Genomic DNA, 22,426 nt, shown 5'->3' with positions numbered 1-22,426 from the left:
TGGTCTACACACAGCCCCTGGTTCGAACTAGGGTACGCGAATTCAGCTACGTGAATAACGTAGCTGAATTCGAACTACCCTAGTTCGAATGACTTACCGTCCAGACGCTGCGGAAGCGAACTCCGCGGCTCCAAGGTCGACTCCGGCAACTCCTCCTGCCGCGGTGGAGTACTGGAGTTCGAACTAGCGCTTCCGGAGTTCGAACTATCGCGTCTAGATCAGACGCGATAGTTCGAACTCCGAGAAGTCGAACTCGCCGCGTCGACCCGGCGGGTAAGTGTAAACGTGGCCTCAGAAAGAGAGCCAAGAGGCTGAAAAATTAATCAAATACATTAAAGATTCCTTTAGCCATTTAAATTTATGTAGCTGACAACAGTTTGTTTTGACCCCTTTGGTAATAGTAATTCCTAAGATTTCAGATGTACAGTAGTTTATTTTGAAGCCTGATACCTGCCCAAATTCCAAAATTAAGTGATCTGTATTTTTTATGAGCCTTCTGGGTAACAAAATACATCAATCAGCATGCAAAGCTATTTTGGGTTCTAATCTGGATAGCATTTTGATGCCTTTTACCAAAGGGCTGTTTCTCCATTTGCATTTATTGCAAAGGGCTCCATTGTCAAAGCAAACAACAGGAGGGATAATGGTCAACCCTGTCTTGTACCCCTAGACAAATTAAAAGGAGGAGATTTATGACCATTAACTAAAGCAGACACTCGGGGAAGAGTATATAGGCCTGATATGTTACTATAAAACTGATTTCCAAAACCAAAGCTTACTAAATCTATCTGAGGTACTACCAGTGCAGTCAGTCAAAGGCTCTCTCAGTGTTCAAAGAAACCAGCGCTCAGTAAGACTTGCAACAATTAACAACATAGATCATATTCAGAGTTCTGATATTATCTGATAGATACCTGCCAGCAATGAACCCAGATTGTTCAGGATGAACAAACTTGGGCAAGATGACATTCAGTCTGTTTGCTAGCACCTTGGCATAAATTTTACCATCCACATTAATTAAAGAAATTGTGTATGATGCACAATTGGTAAGATCTTTTCCTTCTTTAGGAATGACAACAATTTTTGCCTCTTTCCATAAATCTGAAATCTTGTTCCTCTGCAATATAGTATTAAACAATTCCATTAAAACAGGGACCAACCTTTGCTTTAGAGCTCTATAATACTCCTCAGAAAACCCATTGGAACCTGGAATTTTACTGGATGTTAAATTCTTAATTACAACTTCAACTTCCTTTGTAGCAATTTGCCTATCAAGAGCTCCCACATTGTCCTCTGAGAGCTGAAGTTGTTCCACACTTCTGAAATATCTACTTATAAGTTCAGGATTTGGGTTTTGAAATGCACAAAGTATGAAAAAAGTTAGCAAATGTTTCAGAAATCTATTTGATGCTAGTTATTAAATCTTCCTTTGTACTTCTAATCAGAAGAATGGCTGATTTATCCTGTTCCTTTTTTTAAACTTTCTGGCTAAAAGCCTTTGGGCTTTACTGCCCTTTTCATAATATTTGTGTCTAATATAGCTAAGTGTTTGCCCTTGATTGGGAACACACACATTATCTGAGGTGAGAAGTTTACCTTTCAAAGACCCCTTAACTAAAATATATTCTGCCTTCTGTATCTGTGAGTCACACTAAAACAGTAAAAGGGAAATGTTTAGCAAATAGTATTACCACCTCTCTTCTGTTAGAGAGATACATGGTAGCTGTGTCCAAGAAGTATTCAGATGTTTATCATTTTTCTTCAAGTGTGTTTTTTGTAAATAGATTATACTAGGAAAATCCTTTTCCAGTGAGCAGAATACCCCTTTCCATTTTGTTGAATTGTTCATCTCCTTAACATTAACCTTATGACATTAATAACCTCACCCATAAGTACCAAGTCTATTCTCACTCAGTATATTACCCTTTGTTAAAAGCAGTGAGACCCCTCCAGCCAAATGCCAGGTCTCCATTATAATTGCATCTCTTCTTTAAATAACATTTTAGATAGAGTTCCCATCATACAGACAGTAATTTTAAAACTTCCACATATAGCTTTTCCTTTTTAAACACCTATATTGTTGTACCCTGATCCTGAGTCTGATTTACCATTTTATTTAATTCTGAGCCCAAACTCTTTTTTTATTAATATCATCTTTTCTGTTCAAACATAACAATATTTAACATCTTTTCCTGTTCTCTTATTCCGTTTCCCTCCCTCCTCTCTCTGCATTCCCGCACTGTCGCCTGGTCCCCTCTAGTTGTGGGAGCCCAGGGTCTCCTCACTTCTTCCACAGGCCTGTTAATACCCTGCTGAAGGTGGGTTGGGTTTCTTTTGGGCATTTTTATTCTTAAGAACTAAGCCTTATCTAATCTTATCAAACCGCCTTATAACATTGGGCATTATGAGATTATTATACCGTCTCTGAGTTTACTTATTCTTCAATTTTTCCACCACAGATGACCATTCTCGAGTTAATATAAATTTTGAAATGACTGTGACAACTCTAAAATGAAACTTACTTCAATAGGGGAGATCTTGCTTTTCTGCTATTTCCTTAATAATTTTTTTAATAATATAAATCACAACTTTAAATTAATCATAATGTTATCCCCATTAAGTATATCATATCTTAATAGTCAAAATATCCTGGGTACCATAAGCCCAGCTTCCATTTGACTAAACAGCTTCATCATTATGACCACATGGATATAATATCCATTATTTACTGTAATGTCTTAGTTTCTAAACACTCTCTTGTCTCTCTCATCTCGCTGCATCTTTTTGAGCTGTTCTGGCTGTCTTTGATCTCACTGATACTCAGTGATTTCTTGGTGACCTGTAGAACCAATGCCTTTGATCCCTTTCAGATTGTTCTTGAGCAGATTCGCCTGTTCCCGTGTCCATAAGTACCTGTTTTACTTCCTTGGATCTGAAATAGACATACATCTGTCCTTCCATTTAAAGGTCAGTCTAAATGGAAGCCCCCATTTGTATTGTATATTGTTCTTTCTAAGAATTGTGGTTTTGTGATATAGTTCTCTTCACTTTCTAAGGATTGAGGTTGTCACATCTGGAAAAATGTGTAAGAATCATAAGTGGTTTCACTCTTTCCCTCATTGCCCTCAGTATTTTATCCTTGTCTTGACAGTAGTGTAGATGGACAATCACAGCTCTTGTTCTGGAGCCTGCTTGGGGCATGGGGAAAAGGGATCTGTCAGCCCACTCGGTATGAACGTGACATTTATTGCCCAGTTTTAATGAGTCATGGCAAATATCATGCAATGTGTTCAGCAGCTTCCTTCCTTCAGTCCCCTCTGGAAAAACCTTTAATCCTCATGTTATTCCTATATTCTCTATTTTCCCTGTCCTCCACCATTAATTCTATTTCTTTTTCTCTTTTTCCCCCCCAATTATTTAGATTCTTTCATCTAGGTTGGTAATGCAGTGTGATTGCTCATTTATTCCATTTTCCACATCTGATAGTTTCCCATTAACCTCATTAATTTCATTTTCCATATTTTTAATGCAAGTCTGGATCTCTTCCCTCATCTTCTTATTGACCTTTTTGATTTCTAACAGCAGGTCCCCCAGGTCAGCCTTAGTGACTGGAGCCTCTCCACCTGCCTCCATAGTTTGTTTGCTGGAGACAGAGTTACTCTTTCATGGCCTTGTTGTTGTTTCTGGTGGGGAACAGATCTTTGTACTGGATGATTTCTTTCATTTCCCAGACATCTAGATCTTCTCTTCCTCCTTGCCTGTTGCTCCTCTCGCAGATGACTGCTGCCACATTTCTCTTTTGTTTGCTTGACCTTTCCGGTATGACTGCTGCTACACTTCCTCCCCCAGCCACAACAGTACAATTGTAATTATTATTTTTTAATCTTGTTGCACTCACACACTGTCTTTTTACAGGCCAGTGAGGGTCCAGTTCAAGATCTCCAAGCTTGCAGAGTCATTTTTAATATGTTCTGCAAGCTGATGGCACTGGATTTTGTTGCTGGGTTTTCTCCCCACCAAGGTATTGAACCCAGCCTTGGTTGCTGCTAGCTTCACCTGGCAGAAGGGTTACACAGCAATGGAGCTGTATAAGAAGGAACTCGAGTGGTACACAGATCTGACCGTGCCAGGACAACAATCACAGGAAAATAGAACTTTTATTTTACCTTACTGGGGAAGAAGGCAGAGAGGTCTGCAGCACTTTGAATCAAAGGACTGGCTGGGGTTAAGATAATTGCAGATGATATCCTCGTTGTAGGTGAAGGGAGTAATGATACAGAAGCTGAATGTATGTTAAATTGAATAGATGGAACTTTCTTAAACCCTATGCATTGCTCTGTCCATGTGACTGCATTGCTTCCAGCCCATCTCTTCAGATTTCCTATTTTCCTGGTGTCCTCTCTCAATAACAGTCTCTCCAGTGAACATGGGCCCTCTGATTCTAGTTCCACTGATCACAAGATACATGCTGCCCACTTTATTCCTGAGGTGGAGTGGGTATGACTGGTTCTGAAGGCTCATCTTTCTTTTGCAGAACTTCAGGCAACTTATTTTAAAGGTGGCCAATGTATACTGGCAGTGAAACAATCTGAGCAGTTTTCCAATAACCCGTATGAATTTGTCTTTTGATGTCAGTTTGGTAATTAATCTCATGTATGTTTCACTGTGTATCATACCATCTGAATGAGATTTGGGGCTGATAACCTGTGGATCTCACCAGCGCAACCTACAAATCACAATTTATTATTTTTTCTTTCCTTTTGGTTGAATTCTACCATGATAAAAGTGATTATATTGCTCTCTTAATGCATTGTTCTGTTGTATTTCTAAAAGATGCTACCTAATTCTTCTCCTAGATATCAAAGTCATACGTTCTCTGTCAGGGGTTTTACATTCTATTAGCAATTTAAAATGAAATATAGTACCAGAAAGTATTGTTACCACATGAATACTTTCTGTGCTTGGGTACTTTTCTCCTGCTCCACTGGATCCTACCACAGCCAAAATGATAGTCTAAAATGGCAGATTAAACATTGGGACTAGGATCCAGGATTTTCTCAGTTTTAATCCCAGCCTGCCACTCATTTGCATAGTCCTAGCAAAGACATTAACTTTGGTGTTTTAATTTCTCTATCTGTAAACCAGGGATACTGTGGCTTACCTAATAAGGGTGTTCTGAGGATGAGATGCTTTGGAAATGTAAAGCACTAAGCAGAGATGAGTCCAACTCAGAAAGTGGAGATTAGTGACAAACTGCTCTAGAGTTTGGGTTATTCAGATGTGGGGCTGAATTCTGTTCTTTTGTCAGCCTAAATCTGGAGCAAATACATTAACTTCAGGACATTTCTGTAAAACAGATTCTCACTCCCCAGGTTTTGGTTCAAGCTAGTCTCTGGTGGCAGTAATTATAGACCACATTCTCAAGCCTATATGACTAAAGTTAGGTGCTTAAATAATTAATTATGAGTCTAAATAGCAATTTAAGTGTCCTGCAGAGATAAAAGCCTGAGGCATCAAAGTCCGAAAATATGGCTGTCACATTTTGGCCTAATGGACTTCAAGTTTCATATTTTAGGTGTCTAGAGTTAGAGTTTTTTGGAGAGGAGGAGGTGGTGGCAGTAAGTGGGGATTAAATATTGGGAATTCTAAGGCACATAGCACCAAGAAATGAGATTGTGAAGAGGAGGTTACTCACCCTGTGCAGTAACTGAGGTTCTTTGAGATGAGTGTCCCTGTAGGTGCTCCACTCCAGGTGTTGGTGCGTCCCTGAGCCTTCGCTTGGAGATTTTTACAGCAGAACTCAAACCAGTCACGCACACGCAGAGCCTGCCTCCTCTTCCCCTGCTCTGAGTGTACCTTAATAGTACAGTTGCATGACCAGTCTCCTCAGTTCCTTCTCTACAATGGAGGCTACCCCAACTCCAAAGTAGAGGGGAGGAGGAGGGGTAGTGGAGCACCCACAGGGACACATCTTGAAGAACGTCAGTTACTGGACAGGGTGAGTAACCTCCTCTTCAAGAAAGAGAGAGGTGCCCCTGTGGGTGCTCCACTCCAGGTGACTTAAAAGCAGTGTATCTCAAGGAGGTAGGGACTTCAGATTTGGTAGGAATGCAGTAGATAATACAGCTCTGCCTAATCATGTATCAGAAAGAGGGCCTTGAGTAAGGGCATAACGCTTAACAAATGTCTGTTCAGAAGTCCAAGTGGCCACTTTACAGATGTCAGCCAGAGGACCTTTGCGTAGAAAAGCCACAGAGGTAGCCACCGATCTAGTGGAGTGAGTTCTGATGCTGGCTGGAAGTGTAACTTTCTTTATCTGATAGCACAGTCAGATACACTCAGAAATCCAGTTTGAAAGTCTCTGGGTAGAAATAGGTGTCCCTTTGAAGTGCTCTGCAATGGAGACAAAGAGTCTAAAAGAGTTCCTAAAGAGCTTGGTTCTATCCAACTAGAAGGACAAAACCCTGCATACATCTAACTTATGCTTTGTGGATTCAAAAGAGTTTGCATGTGGTTTAGGAAAGAAGGTTGGTAGGTGTACCAGCTCATTAATGTGGAATGACAAATGCACCTTTGGAAGAAATTTGGGGTGTAATCGGAGGGTAACATTGTTCTTAAAAAATAGTGTGTACGGTGGGTCTGCCATGAGAGCTGCTATTTCTCCTGCCCGTCTGGCGGAGGTGATTGCCACTAAGAATGCTGTTTTCATAGAGAGGTGTAAGAGGGAGCAAGTGGCTAGGGGCTTGAATGGTCTTTGAGTTAAGCAGGATAATACTAAGTGAAGGTCCCACTGAGGGGTAGGAGGTTTAATGTCCAAGTATAGGGATTGGAGACCTTTGAGAAAACGCTTGGTGATTGGATGAGAAAAAACAGAGGTATTGTCGATCTTCTCATGAAAAGTTGTAATAACAGCTAAGTGGACTTTGATGGAGCTGAAAGAAAGGCCAGATTTCTTAAGATCTAATAGGTAGTTAAGTATGGGTGGAGGAGGTACAGAAGTAGGAGGAAGTTGTTTAGTTGAGCACCATTGCGTGAATCGCTTCCACTTTCGGAGATAGGTGATGCAAGTAGATTGTGTTCTGCTATGTAGGAACACTCTTTGAACCTGCCCAGAGCATGCTAGTTCGTTTTGGGAGAACTATGTAGGAACCAAGCTTTGAGGTGAAGCATGGACAGGTTGGGGTGAAAAAAATCGTCCATGTTGCTGCGATAGGAGGTTCGGAGTAAGCGGCTACCAAATTGGTGGGCGAATTGACATTCTGGTGAGGAACGGAAACGACGGTTGTCTGGGCCACAACAGGGCACTCAGAATTACCGTGGCACGATCTATTCGTATCTTTGTCAGAACTCTGTGGAGAACCGGTATTGGGAGAAAAGCATACATTAAGTGTTGAGCCCATGAGATCAGGAATGCATCTCTTAGGGAATGTTGGCCAATCCTGCTCTGGAGCAAAATTCAGAACATATATTGTTCTTCACAGTCGAGAAGAGGTCCAGGGTTGGATAGCCCCAAACGCAGAATATATTGTGTATGATCGTGTAATTTATCTCCCATTTGTGATCCCAGGGGAAATGTCTGCTTAGTTCATCTGCGGTGGTATTCAGGGCCCCGGGAAGATAGGCGGCTGATATCCGGATGTTGTTCGCGAGGCGCCAATTCCAGAGCTTCATGGCTTCTGTGCAAAGTGAGTGAGATCGAGCCCCATCTCTGACTGTTGACATAGAACATGCATGCGATGTTGTCTGTCATTATCTGAACATGTTGGTTCTGAATGAATGGGAGGAAGCAATGGCAGGAATTGTGTATGGCTCACAGTTCTAGGATGTTTATGTGTAGGGAGGCTTCAGTGAAAGACCATAGCTGTGTGGTGGGACATGTGTGCTCCCCATCCCATGAGGGATGCATCGGTAGTAATTATGAGTGATGGGGAGTCCTGGAGAAAAGGGACTCCTGAGCAGAGGTTGGAGGGAACTTTCCACCATCAGAGGGAGTCTTAGACTCTGAAGAGTGTGGATAGAGGCGTGTTTAGAGTGGGTACGTTCAGTCTGTAAACCATGGCCAACCAAGCTTGGAAGCACCTCATGTATACGCATGCATTTCTGACCATGAAAGTACACAAGGCCATGTGGCCTAACAGTTGCAGGCAGTCTCGTGCAGTGACCTGGGGACTGTTGCGAAATTTTGTAACCAGGAGTTTTATGGTGTTGAAATGATTGAGTGGGAGAGATGCTATTCCCGTTCTGGAATCAAGGTGCACTCCTAAGAACTCCAGTTATTGGGTAGGAGACAAGGTGGATTTGTTTTTGTTTATTTGTAGGCCCAGGGAAAGGTAGCAAGTGATGGAAAGCTGCATGTATCGAAGAGCTTCATCGAGCATTGAGGCTTTGAGGAGACGATCGTCGAGGTAAGGAAATATTATAACCCCCTGTTTCCTGAGATGGGCAGTAACCACGGCTAGGAGTTTGGAGAAAACTCGGGGGGCGGTAGATACGCTGAAGGGCAACACTCTGTATTGAAAATATGTCAGAGGGTAAAATGAAGAAAATGTCCGTGGGCTGGGTGCATAGTCACATGAAAATAGGCGTCCTGTAGGTTGAGGGCTGAAAACCACTCGCCCTGATCCAGTGCTGGGATTATGGTGGTGAGGATAACCATTTTGAACTTTTGCTTTTTGATAAATTTGTTTAGCTACCTGAGGTTGAGGATCGGTTGACCTCCCCCGGTTTTCTTTTCTGTTAAGTAATGGGAATAGAAACCTTTCCCCCTGTGTTGTTCAGGCACAATTTCCACTGCCGCCAATTGAAGGAGATGTTGTACTTCTTGGAGGAGCAGTTGCTCATGAGAGGGGTCCCTGAAGAGGGACAGGGAGGGTGGGTGGGTGGGTGGGAGGCGGGGAGAGGAAAGGGATGGAATAGCCAACTGTGAAGACCTCTAAAGCCCACTTGTCGGTGGTAATATTTTGCCATTGATGGGAGAATGGGTAATGGCGGTGACAAAAATAGGGGCAGGCGGTGTAAGCGCTGAAGTGGGAATATTGTTTTCTATACCCTGGACCAAGGCTTCAAATTTGCTTATTGGTCGGAGGGGGTTGAGACGCTGCCAAGGAGTTGGGACTGCAGCGTTGGTATCTGGGTCTCTGGCATTGCTGTTGCTCATGAGTTCTGTTGCTGGGTGTATGTGGGGTAGCATGGTCGCTGTTAGGCTGGTATCTATATTGTTGCCTTCTGGTCATAGGGGTTTGAATTCCTGGAGACCAGAGAGTTGCCCTGGAGCCCTTCATGGAGTGGAGTACGTCATTTGTGGTGGAGGCAAACAGTTAGTCACCGTCGAAGGGGAGATCCTCAATGGTACTCTGGACCTCTCGGGGAAAGGAAGAGGATGAGAGCCATGACCCTTGGTGCATCACAACTGCTGTGACAGTGAACCGTGCCGCAGTATTGACCACACTAAGGGCAGCTTGAAGAGCAGTGCAGGAGAGGATTTGTCCCTCAGAAACTATGGCTGTAAATTGTTGTTTCTTTTCTTCTGGAATGTGATCAATAAAGTCCATGAATTTATTGTAATTTTTGTGGTCGTACTTTGCTAGAACGGCTGTATAATTAGCAATGCAAAACTGCAATGTGGAAGAAGCATATACCTTACATCTGACAAGGACAGTGAGCAATTAGATCTGCTCAGAAGGGGTGGAATGGGGAAACTGGTGTTTGTTCTTTTGGTTAACTGTGTCAACTACCAGTGAGTTTGACACTGAGTGAGTAAAAAGGAATTCCGAGCCCTTGGAAGGAATAAAGTACTTTCGGTCCGCTCTCTTACAGGTGGGCAGGTTTGCAGCCGGGGTTTGCCAAATGGCCGTGGCAGGTTCTAAAAGGGCTGCGTTGCTAGGTAAGGCAATTCTAGAAGAAGAAGAGAGCTGCAGGATATTGGTTAGCTCATGTTCCTGTTCAGGGACTTCCTCCAGGTTAATTCGTAGCTCATTGGCAACAGGGCTTCACTCGCTCCGAGGGAAGTGCCCCAAAGACCTGCGGCGGGGGGTCCTTCTGCCCTGGGACCCACCGCCAAAGTGCCCTGATTGGCAACTCTTTTAAACAGGTATTGAAATTTTGAGAAGTCACCCAAAGGCGTCGGGGGAGGAGGAAGCAATGTTTCATCAGGTGGAACAACTGGTTCTACCAGGTTAGAAGCAGGCTGTGCTTGCTCTTGCAGTTGACACCAGGAGGTACCTTGAGTGTGTGAACTGTGGTGCCGCAGTGCCTCTGTGAGGGGAGGGCTGAGCGAGAGGAATTTGTTGTGAGGAGGGGTTCCTCTGCACTGATGTCCTGAGCATTCTGTCACTGCCGGCTAGCTCAAAGGCTGACGGGGCTGGGAGAGTGAGAGGAGCCTGCTGGAGGTCAGGCAGGCTAGTATGTGTTGGTGCCGAATGGTGCCGTGTGAGAGGCAGGCAACTGAAAGCCTGAAGCCTAGGCACCAGAGGTTGGTGCGACCGCTGCAGCCACAGGCGGTTTTCGCACGGTGCCAGAGGAGCCCAGCGCATCAAAGGTACTCAGCCGGGGGAGCACGGGGAAGGAAGCAATACTCAAAGAAGGATTTTTCCCAAGAATACCCTTTGCAGGTGAGAGAGACTGATTTTTTTTTAAGTTTTCTTTTGTCTCTTTGAAGAGTGAGGGCTGCGGTGTACAGCAGAATCAGAGCCCAGGTCTAAGGCTGATCCGAGAGATTTTTGCAGCAGGAGTAGTTTTAGCCACAGCTCCCTGTCTTTGCATGTCCTGGATTTCAACTTGCTGCAGTGGGCACATTTCTGGGGGATGTGGGAGTCCCCCAAACATTTTATACATTTAGAGTGGCCATCTGAAAGAGGGATGGCATCATTACAGTTAGAGCAGCGCTTAAAACCTGGAGAGCCAGGCATGTCGGAAGCGGCTGCGCTGACAGGAACAAAAAGGGTTTTTGGGGTTTTTTTTTGTTTTGAAGAGAAGAGAAGAGAAGAGAAGAGAAGAGAAGAGAAGAGAAGAGAAGAGAAGAGAAGAGAAGAGGATACCTAACTAATACCGGTAAGCTAAACTAAGAGGGAAAAAAGTTGAACAAGGGAGAGAAGAAATTCTCTACTGAGTCTGCTGAGCTCCATCTCAGGCCGGGGACAGTAGAGAAGGAATTGAGGAGACCGGTCGCACACACATACTATTAACGTACACTCAGAGCAGGGGGGCAGGCTCTGCCTGTGCATGACCAGTACGAGTACTGCTGTAAAAATCTCCGAGCGAAGGCGAAGGGACGCACCAACACCTGGAGTGGAGCACCCACAGGGACATCTCTCTCGAAGAACCTAATTTTCCACTGCTCTGCACCTTGTGTGGGCATTTACAGCTGTGCAAAGCAGTAGGTGTAAAATGCTAACAAATGAGAACAATCATGTTTTCACAATCACTATACAAAGGTATCAGTACCTGCACAAGGTCCTGGCCAGTGGGAATGAGGTACAACTTCACTACTGGATCAAGTATTAGCTTATGAACTGACTGATTCCAGATCACATATCTGGGCTAAGAGAAATGGGAATCTGGAGAATTTCACACCAAGATCAACATTCCAGGACATGGATATTATTTGTTCACACAGTACACAGAAGAATAAAGAGCATATATTCGCCTTCCAGGAAGAACAAAACAAAACGACTCTTTGTGTCCAGAAAGAGAGTCTTTGTGACACCTCACATCCCCACCCATGAGGAAGCTGCTTTTGCTGTGAAATGTTGAGGGGCTTTTACTGCTCAACTCACAGGCATTTTTTTTTCCTTGTGTAAATAAAATACAAGTGAAAGAGAAGGAAGCATTTTCCTATATAAGCTGGCTGGCCATCTGCATACATTTGATCTTTTATTCTTCTATGAATCCTGGAAGTTGCTGACAAAGACTGTTATGGAGATTTTTTGTTCTCTTTTGGTTGTCTAATGAATGTTATTTGTTTTTAAATTTCTCCTATTGCAAATTCCTCTTTAAAACAACAGATTAAAGGCTTTGTGGAAATAAATGGATTTGCAATAAATTAAAAGTTTCTGGGTGAAGATAAAAGGGGTAAAAATAGGGTTGATGTCATGGAAGGGTTCTACTATAGATTACCAAATCAGGAAGTGGAGGTGGATGAGGCATTTTTAGAATAAACAATCGAAATATCCAAAACACAAGACCTGATAATAATGGGGGCTTTAATTACCCAGACATCTGTTGGCAAAGTAATACAGTAAAACACAAAATTTCCAGTAAGTTTTTAGAATGTATTGGGGACAATGTTTTGTTTCAGAAAGTTGAGGAAGTAACTAGGGAACAGCCATTTTAAACTGGATTCTGACCACCAGGAAGGAATTGGTAGAGAATCTGAAGGTGGAAGGCAATTTGGATGAAAGTGACCATGACATGACAGATTCTAAGGAAAGGAAGGAGTGACAGCAGCATTATAAGGACAAGGGATTTCACAAAAAGCAGGCTTTAATAAACGCAGAGGAGTGGTAGGTAAGGTGTCATGGGAAGAAAATTTAAGGGAAAAAGGAGTACAGGAGAGCTAGCAGTGTCTTAAGGAGACAGTACTAAAGGCACAACTGTAAAGTATCCTGATGAGAAGGAAAGACAGGAAGAATAGTAAGAAGCTAAAATGGCTCCCTCAGGAGCTCTTTTGTGACCTAAAAATCAGAAAGAAATCCTACGAAAGTGGAAACATGAATGAATTACTAAGGAGGAGTACAAAAGAATAGCAAAACCTTGTTGGAACAAAATCAGGAAGGCTAAGGCACAAAATGAGTTACATCTAGCCAGGGATATCAAAGACAATAATAAGAGGTTCTTTAAATACATTAGGAGCAAGAGAAAGATAAAGTAAAGTGTAGGTGTTTTACTTAGCGGGGAAAGGCGAGCTAATAACAAGAGTGTTATGTAAGACATTGGAGGTAAAGTGTCCTGCTATACTCAGCACCTTCTGGGCACCACAATTTAGGAAAGATGTGCATAAATTGGAGAGTCCACAGGAGATCAGCTAAAATGATAAAAAGTTTAGAAAATCTGACCTTGAGGAAAGCTTAAAAAAAATTAGGCATGTTTAGTCTTGAGAAAAGAAGACAGGTGAGGAGGGCTTCAAATATGTTAAGGGCTATTATAAAAAGAGGACAGGGATCAATTGTTCTCCATGGTCCCTGAAGGTAGGGCAGACAGTATTGGGCTTAATCTGCATCAGCGGAGATTTAAGTAAGATATTATTAGGAAAAACTTTCTAACTATAATGGTAGTTAAGATCTGGAATAGGCTTCGAAGAAAGGTTGTAGAATCCCCACTGTTAGAAGTTTTTAAGAACAGGTTGGACAAACACCTGTCAGAGATGGCCTAGGTTTACTTGGTCCTGCCTCAGTACCGGGGCCTGGACTTGATGACCTCTCAAAGTACTTTCCAGCCCTACATTTCTATGATTCTATGAAAATAAAATCATAGAGGAAAACAACTAAAATGGTACATAGTACAGGTGAACTCTGTATGGTATTTCTGCTGTCTACTTTACACAAGTACAGGTCAGGGATCTCCTACACCTCTCTGGCACCATCTACCTCCTCGAAACTACATGGATGGTTCTTCATGTGGCCAGCGTTGGCGAGGAGATAGCATGTGCATAGGTCAGTGAGTTGTGAATGGGGGATGCACCTTCTTCCTTCCAGAAAGAGGGAACATAGCCTCACAGCCCCTCCAAACTAGATAACCCTCTTGATGGTAGACCTTGGGCAGGAAGGGGATGTCAGGAAACATGGTTCAAATGTGGTCAACAGGGCCCCTAACCGAATAATTTGAGGGAAATGTTTCCTCCACCTATACCTTTTCTGTCAGGTATTTCCATTGGATGAGGTGATCTGACCCAGCCACATTAGTAGCAACACACATAAATACCTCCTGTATTAACTCACACCACCACACACAAGATCCAAGAATCTATGATTCCCATGAGAACCCTAATCTTCTTGAGTCAAGAAGAAAGTAGTGACTGTTCGATGACAGGCAGGAAGTTAATATTTCCTGTCCTGTTACGTGTCTATTAGTCCAGTTCTTTAGCATTCCAGTTGTGGTTCACTTTTTGGTAGCACTGAGGCATCAAGAGTTGCCTCACCATTTCTGGAAATAGATCAGCATTTGGTAAATTTTCCCTGACATATCGTAAAATAAATACACACCAGCTTGCCTGCTACAAAGCAATGTAACAATAGCCCTAGATTACTAGATGGTTAACACTGTTAAACCAGTTGCTTAAACCAAATCGTTGCAAGGATCTCACTAGAAAGGATTCACCCTTTCTCTGTTACCTGTTCAGTACATTCTAATCAAGTCTTTTATTATAATGAACATGCTGGAAATTAATTTCATAATCTTATCATTAGGACCGTGAATTTGATTTCTGAAGGAATCTGTATAAATCCTGGTATTTGAATAAAGCCAAATAAACCAGAATCTCTCAATACTGGTGTGTATGATTTCTTTACTGGCTTTTCCCTCTTCTGGGCCTGAAGAACATTGGAAATGGTAAAATGCCTCACTTTCTCGACCATCCAGGAACTAGAGTCCTGTTAAAAGACCAACCCTCTCACTGTTCCAGGCTCCTGAGGAACTCAAAGTGCCTGTGGGAAAATATACATACAAATGGAGGTGTACAAATACAAACATGGAGCCTACACACGCCTACACACACACACACACACACACACACACACACGGGTGCACATTCCTTCTCCCCACCTCCCCCGCAACTGTCCGCTACAGATATTTATAAAAAGGTTTTTTTAAATTATTGTTCAGGCCTTGATCCTGTGGCATTGACAGCAGTGAAGTTTTATCCCTGGGAGCAGGATTTAGTCCTTTGTCAACAGTGAGTCTTTCACTCTACGGCCATGTTTACTGAGTCCTGTGCAATAGGAATATTACCTGCTGGCTCCTTTACATCATTTTTAGCAATAACAGTACCTGGCAACTGGCCAGAGATAACTTAGAAAATCTTCACTGAGCAAGTCATTGGAAGTCCAGTGAGTTCAAAAATTAACCCAAATATTATTCTGAACAGTGGTCACTTAACTACAGTATTGGCAGTAGATGTCTGAATTTCCACAATTTTAAAAAACATTCTGAACAGGGCTGGCTCCAGGCCCCAGCACGCCAAGTGCGTGCTTGGGGCGGCATGCCGCGGGGAGCGCTCTGCCTGTCACCGGGAGGGCGGCAGGCGGCTCCGGTGGACCTCCTGCAGGTGTGCCTGCAGAGGGTCCGCTGGTCCCGTGGCTCCGGTGGACCTCCCGCAGGCGTGCCTATGGAGGGTCTGCTGGTCCCGGGGCTCCAGTGGAGCATCCGCAGGCATGCCTGTGGGAGGTCCACCGGAGCCGCGGGACCAGCGGACCCTCCGCAGGCACGTCTGCAGGAGGTCCACCGGAGCCGCGGGACCAGCAAACCCTCCGCAGGCACGTCTGCAGGAGGTCCACCGGAGCCGCGGGACCGGTGACTACCAGAGTGCCCCCCGCGGCATGCCGCCGTGCTTGGGGCGGCGAAATTCCTAGAGCCGCCCCTGGTTCTGAAGCTCAGTGAGCTTTTCAGCCTAAACTTACTTCTGCCTCATAATAGATGAAATTCTTCTCCCTTTCATACTGGTGTATGTCAATGTAGCTGAGGTCAGAGCTGACCCTGTATATTTCTATTAATAAAAAAATAGAGCAACCTCTTTTCAAATTAAGGGCCAGTTCAACATCTGAGTGAATGAAATATAGTGTATTTTTACAAATGCAAATAATTGGTTTTATAAAAACCACAAAGAAATTAAATTATCTAATTAACCACGTGGAGTATGTGAACATTGACTCAAAGTTTAATGCTTGTAGAGATTTTTCTGTTATACGTGACACTGACCTCCAGATGACCTCTGTAACAGGAAATAAGCCTCCACAACATTATGATCCATTTGAAAATAAAACTACAGTATTTACATACAGTCAAATCAAATACATATTGTACCTTTTGCTGTCTGTTGATTCCATAAGATTTGGAAAGTTCTAAAAGAACGTTGTCCGGTTGCTGGCTGCAGTGTCCTAGAATTTATACTGTGAAGCAAGGGCACTGAGCAACTGGTGATGCATCGCACTAGACCAGCCATCCCAGCCAATCCTGGGGACAGAACGCTCCTCTGTGCCCTTGATGTTGGTCCAGTTGCCCTGTAGATATAAAAGCCGTATTGAAACCAAGTTGCTTGATTAACCTGGCTCAAATCGGTATAGTTTTATGTTTAAAAGGTCACCCCATGTTAGGGGCAAGAAGAAAACTCAGCAATATTCCTTTAATATTACTGTAGAATGACTAAGTATAAGGCCTTTGCATCAGGTGATGCATGTGGAATTGAAAGCTGATGACTTGCCTAGGCACTCTGCCAGGTCACTGACCCAGCCAGACTTGAGCTACGTTCAAAATTACAAACAAATTGGGCAAAAGCTTGCACTAGATTGTCCTGACTTTTAATTCCGCAATCCAGTATAACTACTTTATTTCCAACAGGAGTTTACTCAGACTACTCAAAAAAAAAAATCTTACACCACCAGACTGGTATGTGCAAAGGAACAACCTGCTCATACTAAAGAAGTTTCTGCTTTTCATTGAGGACTGCTCCCTGATTGAATTTCTGAGAGACATAATAGTGAAGTGAAACAATGAGTTCCATACTCATACCTCATAGCACTACATGAAAATAAAAATCTCAATAATAGAAGTTAGGACATAGCTGGCAAAGGGTCCTTGCTGCACAGTCCATAGATCACTGCGGTCTCTTTAAAACTCATTTGCCTCCAAACACCAGTCTACTGACATCATGGCTGCACATGGTACACGTCATATATTTACACCACACATGTTCATCAGTCTTACACTGACATTTTTATCTGGGTCGTTTTAATCAGTTTAAAAGCAAATATCTTGGCTTTGTTTTACTTCATTTGGTAGCTGTCAGAAAGGAAAACAAACCCCAGGTACACAGTTACTGCAAACAGTAAGATTTGTAGGTGTCATTAGAATTCTATGCTGGGCAGACTTAGAGGGGGGGAAAAAGTCAGGTTCAAAATAGGAAGTGCAGTTGGTGGTACGTTGCTAGAAACTCACAGCACACCCCTGCAATCCCAGAATTCCTAATCACTACAACATAACATTCAATATTCTATGTTCTCTGTCCCAAATGCTCCATCCCAGTCTCACCCTTGAACCTGACCCCAGATCTCTGGATGAGAGATTATGGGGAGGATGCTTTCCTTCATTGAAGGTATGAGAGAGCATTGCTGGCCAACCCCAAGCAATCAAAAAATCACGAGTCAGCCCCAAAATCATGAGATTGACCTGAAAAAAAAATCACAAGTTTTTTTTTCAGAATAATACATTTTGGGTTCCTTTTATTTGCCTACTGGTTTGGGGCCCTTGCATGTCACATTTTCAAGCTTTTGTCTGCAGCCATGAGGGTTAGAACCTCTTTTTAAATAAATACTGAGATTCTCATGTATTTACATGACTCCTGGAGCTGAGGCTTTAAGGAAAAGAACAAATATTGTGCAACTTACAGTAAAATTGCTAGAGTTAGCAACACTGAATTCTCTGGGGATGGAAAAAAAAGGAAGAACACCATTCCATCACAGCTCCCCCATCTGAATTGTGGCTTTACTTTAGACATCTACACTAGATTGACATGTGAGTAAATGCACCAAGCTTTACCTTTCTTACTCCAGCTCCAGAATAATCACTCTCAACCAGCAAGCAATCTAGTCAATGCATCCCAAAACATAGCACTAGTTTCTAAAGAATTTCAGTCCCTTTTCTTCTTATTGGACAATAGCTTTAGAGAAACATTCCGCCCCCCCCTCCCCCGCCCCCCAATCTCCCCCACAGGCCCTTTTTCATTCCACTTCAACAGGGTGCAGGGAAGTGAAGGGCCTTGTGTCTTTCAGTGCTGATCTTTAATGCTGTTAAGAATGGGATATGGATGTGTTTCCATTATATGCTTCTGTTTCTCCAGTGGTTTACAGAGTTCAGTCAGGCTGAAATTAAATTAAATTAAATTAAATTGTACAGGACATTAGTCCATAATGCAGGCCAGCAGCTTTCAGTAATGAAAAAAATATTGAAAGTAGTGGTTACTGTACAGTAATTACTACTTCTTGTACCACTAGCACATTCTGTATGCAATTACATGGGAAAATAATGTTAATTGTTAAGATTAATTAACCACATAACCCACACCCACCACCCTGAAAATTCAGAGTTAAAAATTTAGCAACTCCTTAAACGATAACTGCATTATGCTGGACCATTAGTACATACACACACATACCATTAGGCAAATCTATTTTCCAAAGGTGGCTTAACTGTGTGGAGAGCTATATACATATGTCATAGACTAAGTGTAGTTCATTATCAAAATATATGGTTCCAAAATTTGGTTTGTGTTAAATTATACATAAATCATGTATTAAAGCTTATTTTTTCACAATATCCTTCTTCTGAGGTCACTAAACAAGCAAAAAGACATTACAATTAGCAGCTATAACACTGATTCCATAAACCAGCACAATACATTATTTATTTCAAGATTTACAAATCAAAATCTTTGAGCTGAACACACGGGAAATATAAATTGGCATCTCAATTTTATATCTTGGGCCAACCTCTGCTTAGTGCTTATACAGAGCTCTACATTTTCAAAGCACTATAATAAACATTAACTGGTTAGTACTCACAACACTTCTGCAGTAAGCATTATGTCCATTTTACATGTGGGCTCACTGAGGCAGAGATGCTAAGATACTTCGGATAAGGCCACAAAGAGAGACAGCACTAAAGCAGGGATTAGAAAACAGGTTTCCTGGCTCCCATCCCTTTACATCAGACCTCTTGACCCATGTTGAATCTCTGACTATATTAATCTACCAAACTAACAGAATTTCTATTTCCTACTTATTTATCCTGGAAATAAAGTTGCTCAGACAATCAGAACAAAGACCTATTTCTCCTTTTCCAGGTACAAATAAATAAATAATAATAATAATTATTGTTATTAATAATAATAATCACAAAAAACAACCAAACAAAAGAATCCAACTGTTTATAGATAAGGGACAAATCCTGCACTGACAGGCCTCTTCGTGCTTCACCCCTGTAGGGATGGGGAACTACTGACCTAGTAAGAATCTGCAAAACTCAGATTTGGCACACAACACATTTCATACCCACATATTACCTACATTCAGCTCTGCATGACAAAAGTAAAAATATTAATGTTCAGTCAAATTCAACTATAGATTTTGGATTTACCCTCCCCTACAATAGCACGATAACCAGACAACACTGATTCATATGGCTGAAGGAAATACAGCCTGATTGCTCTGAAAGTTTGGGCAAAGCTTTTCCAAATGTTATCTGTTTAACACCAAGCTGCTTGATGTGGTAGAGTTAGTTACCTATTTTATGTTTACATTTTCAGCAGAATGCTGATATCTGCAGTTCCTGGATATTAACATCCTTACATGAAAAAAAACCCAAAGGTCTCCCACAACTGTTCTGTTGCAGCCTTAAGGTCTGTGGGAGATTTATAAGCCCATCTCGGATTAGTTTACAAGGCCTGATCATGATTTCCTTTACTGCAGGTTTGCACCGTTCATTTCAGTGATGGTTCTCCTGATTTGCACCAGCATAACTTGGATCCGACACAGGCCCAGTGTGTAGAAACCTTATATTCATGCCCTAGTAGATTGTAGTGTGACCCCTGATTTTGAAAGGTAGGGCAGCCTTGCCACATCTCACTCACTGGGAAGGGGATTCCTCCATTTAGGGAGTAGTTTTAAAGACAGACAGACACATCCTGCTCTTGGGCTGAAGGATTTTGCTGTGTATTTGAGGGAGACACTTAAAATCTCATTCGCACTGACACAGCAGTCCTGGCCTTTGAAGAAGGGCACCAGCAGGGGTAAGACCCTTTTCCCCCATGAAAAAAGAGTTGCCAGTGATAATAGCAGAGCCTGGAAAGGCAAGTGGGACATGCTGAAGAAAGAAGAGGAAGACTAAGGTAAGACTAACCTGAGATTGGTGTCCTTAGGAGTGAGCTCTGCCCCCCATGAGATGCAAAGGACAGGCCACGAGGGAAGCTGACAGTCAGTCAGTGACCTTCACACCAGCAGCTCACTGGCTGTGGGCACAAGTACATTTGTACGGTCTATAAATAGGCACCATGTGATCTGAAGGCATGTTAAATTTGGCACTGGCAACATGAAGACTCTCACAGCAAAACACACAGGGGGGGTTCCTGGCAGCCTGCCTATAGCCCTGACATTTGCAAACCTCCCTGCAACAGTTGTAGACTTCAACCTGCAATAACTAACCTAGCACCCAGCCCCATAGCACTGTCCTGGTAAGCCCAGTAGGGGGCAGTAGCAATGGTCCCTCTGCCCCAGGACCTAACTCGCTGGGAAAATAAAGACATTGTTTTGTGAGCTCGCTGCTCTGCCACCATGATGTTGGCTTGTAGCTGTTGTTTCGCTTTGTCTGTCTTGCCTCTTTTCCTTTTGTTCAACAGAGAGTCAACCTGTAAGACGCAATCAGACCTGGGGTTACAGTAAGGGGCAGTGGAAGTGAAGCTCCCTCTCCTTTCCCTGGCTTGGCGGAGCAGAGCTTCTCCCCATAGAAACCCTCCTTAGCAGTGGCAGGAAAAGCTCTTCCTCTTGTTTCACACTACTTTAATCGCCAATCACACCGACATTTTCTTTTGCAATAGATGTTGTGAGGGCTTTGAGGTTCTTCCAGCCGATATAATGTTTTGTACCATTTTTACAGAACATTCCTGTGTTTTTATAAGGGCAGCAACATGCCAGCAAAGTTCTCCTAGCACTCAAAACATGACATACTGATTACAAACTATACAAAGAGATCACTTCCCTCATCAAGGGAAATGCGTCCATCTCTGGGAGAAAAACAAGCTTCACCCCTGGGCTATTCCTGAATTCATTTGGGCCTCATGCAGCAAGAGTTATTTTATGCAATTATTGCACATTACATAGGGGTTATAGACCAAGTTCATCCAAAGCAATAATTAGTCCTCTGCGCTCAACCTCTAGTACTTCCTGCTTACTCTTCCTGACTTAGCACTGCCCCACATTTCCACACTGAGTTATCCCTCCTTCTAACTAGTATTGCCCCCTCACCTCTGCTGCTAGATTTCCTGAGCCTGTTTATTTTCGTTTGCTGAGCAGTTTAAAGGATTAGTGAAATACCCCAGAATGCCAGAGCTGCTGTTCTCTCGCTTTTGTGAACACTAGACTCCTGCACAGAATTCTAAAATCATTCATCTAAATGTGGTGATGAGTCAATCAGGAGCAGGACGCTCATGACATTCCCAGAATTCCCTTCCCTACCCAATGTGTTCCCCATTTTCTAGGTGCCCAATCTGAGACACCTGGTGTTTGATTTGCATTACATCCGGTGCTGTACATGCACAATTGCAACTCGGGTCAAAAGGAACTGTGCTCTGAAGAGATGGAGTGGTATAAACTGCTCAGTTCTCTGAAAAATCAGGCCTAAGGCATCTCAAATTGGGAACCCAAAATTACTGGACACTTTGGGCCTTAATATCTTTGTGTCTCAGTTCCCCATTTGTAAAATTGGGATAATAATATCCCCATCATCTCACCAGGATGTTGTGAATATAAAATCATTAATATTTGTGAAGCTCTCAGATACTATAATGCTGAGTGTCATAGGAAAGCCCACAAAGAAATTAGTGATTCTGCTTTCCAGAGCACAGTTTGAATAATGTGCAGTAAAATAAGGCCTGGGGCTACATTTTAAACAGCCAGGAGAAAACAGAATATTGACATTATGGGGAAACAACTGCATTAGAAAACATTACGTCTGCATTAGGGTTACTGTGCATGGACAACATGATTCTAAAATAGAAAAAAACAATTCTTGAAGGCACTGATCTTTACAGAAGATGGGAACATAGCCCTTCATGGAAGAGAAATGATAAAATCCAGTCTGGTTCATAGTGGAAATGGAAATCTTGGTCCATGGGATAAAACTTCAGATTTTTTTTCTTTTCTAACATTTGGTCAAAGCTTCTTAAACTTTGCCAAGGACAAATGAATAATACATTATTACAAGTGTAACCACATCCGGCATAAAACTATACAATCACATTTCTGGAATTTGATCTGATGTACACAATATGTATGGAAATAAACAAGTCAATTTTGTAAGTTTAATTAAAGTCTGAGCACAACAGCATTCACATGCTAAAGGACCTGCTATTCCATAGTTACGGGACCCTTTCTAGATGTTATTAATGTAAAGAGTCTGTTCTCCCGATAGCCAATGGTAATGTCAGAAAATCCTAAATTGCTGCAAG

At 42.6% G+C, this 22,426-nt stretch overlaps 1 protein-coding gene across 1 annotated transcript in view; it reads right to left on the bottom strand.

Annotated features, from left to right (window-relative positions):
* The window catches only part of LOC120373969 (NAD(P) transhydrogenase, mitochondrial-like), a 72,006-nt gene extending 51,798 nt beyond the window's left edge, over positions 1-20,208 (bottom strand). Inside the window, exons 1-2 of the mRNA XM_039493083.1 lie at positions 20,104-20,208; positions 16,015-16,211 (exon numbers count right to left, since the gene is read on the bottom strand). Coding sequence (XP_039349017.1) covers positions 16,015-16,153 — 139 coding nt within the window. The 5' untranslated portion in view covers positions 16,154-16,211; positions 20,104-20,208. The remainder of the gene's footprint in view (positions 1-16,014; positions 16,212-20,103) is intronic.
* Between the last annotated feature and the right edge of the window lie 2,218 nt (positions 20,209-22,426).

The sequence above is a fragment of the Mauremys reevesii genome, linkage group 10 (assembly GCF_016161935.1).
Source record: "Mauremys reevesii isolate NIE-2019 linkage group 10, ASM1616193v1, whole genome shotgun sequence".
Classification (NCBI taxonomy): Eukaryota; Metazoa; Chordata; order Testudines; family Geoemydidae; genus Mauremys; species Mauremys reevesii.
This window is presented reverse-complemented; position numbering and strand designations above follow the sequence as displayed.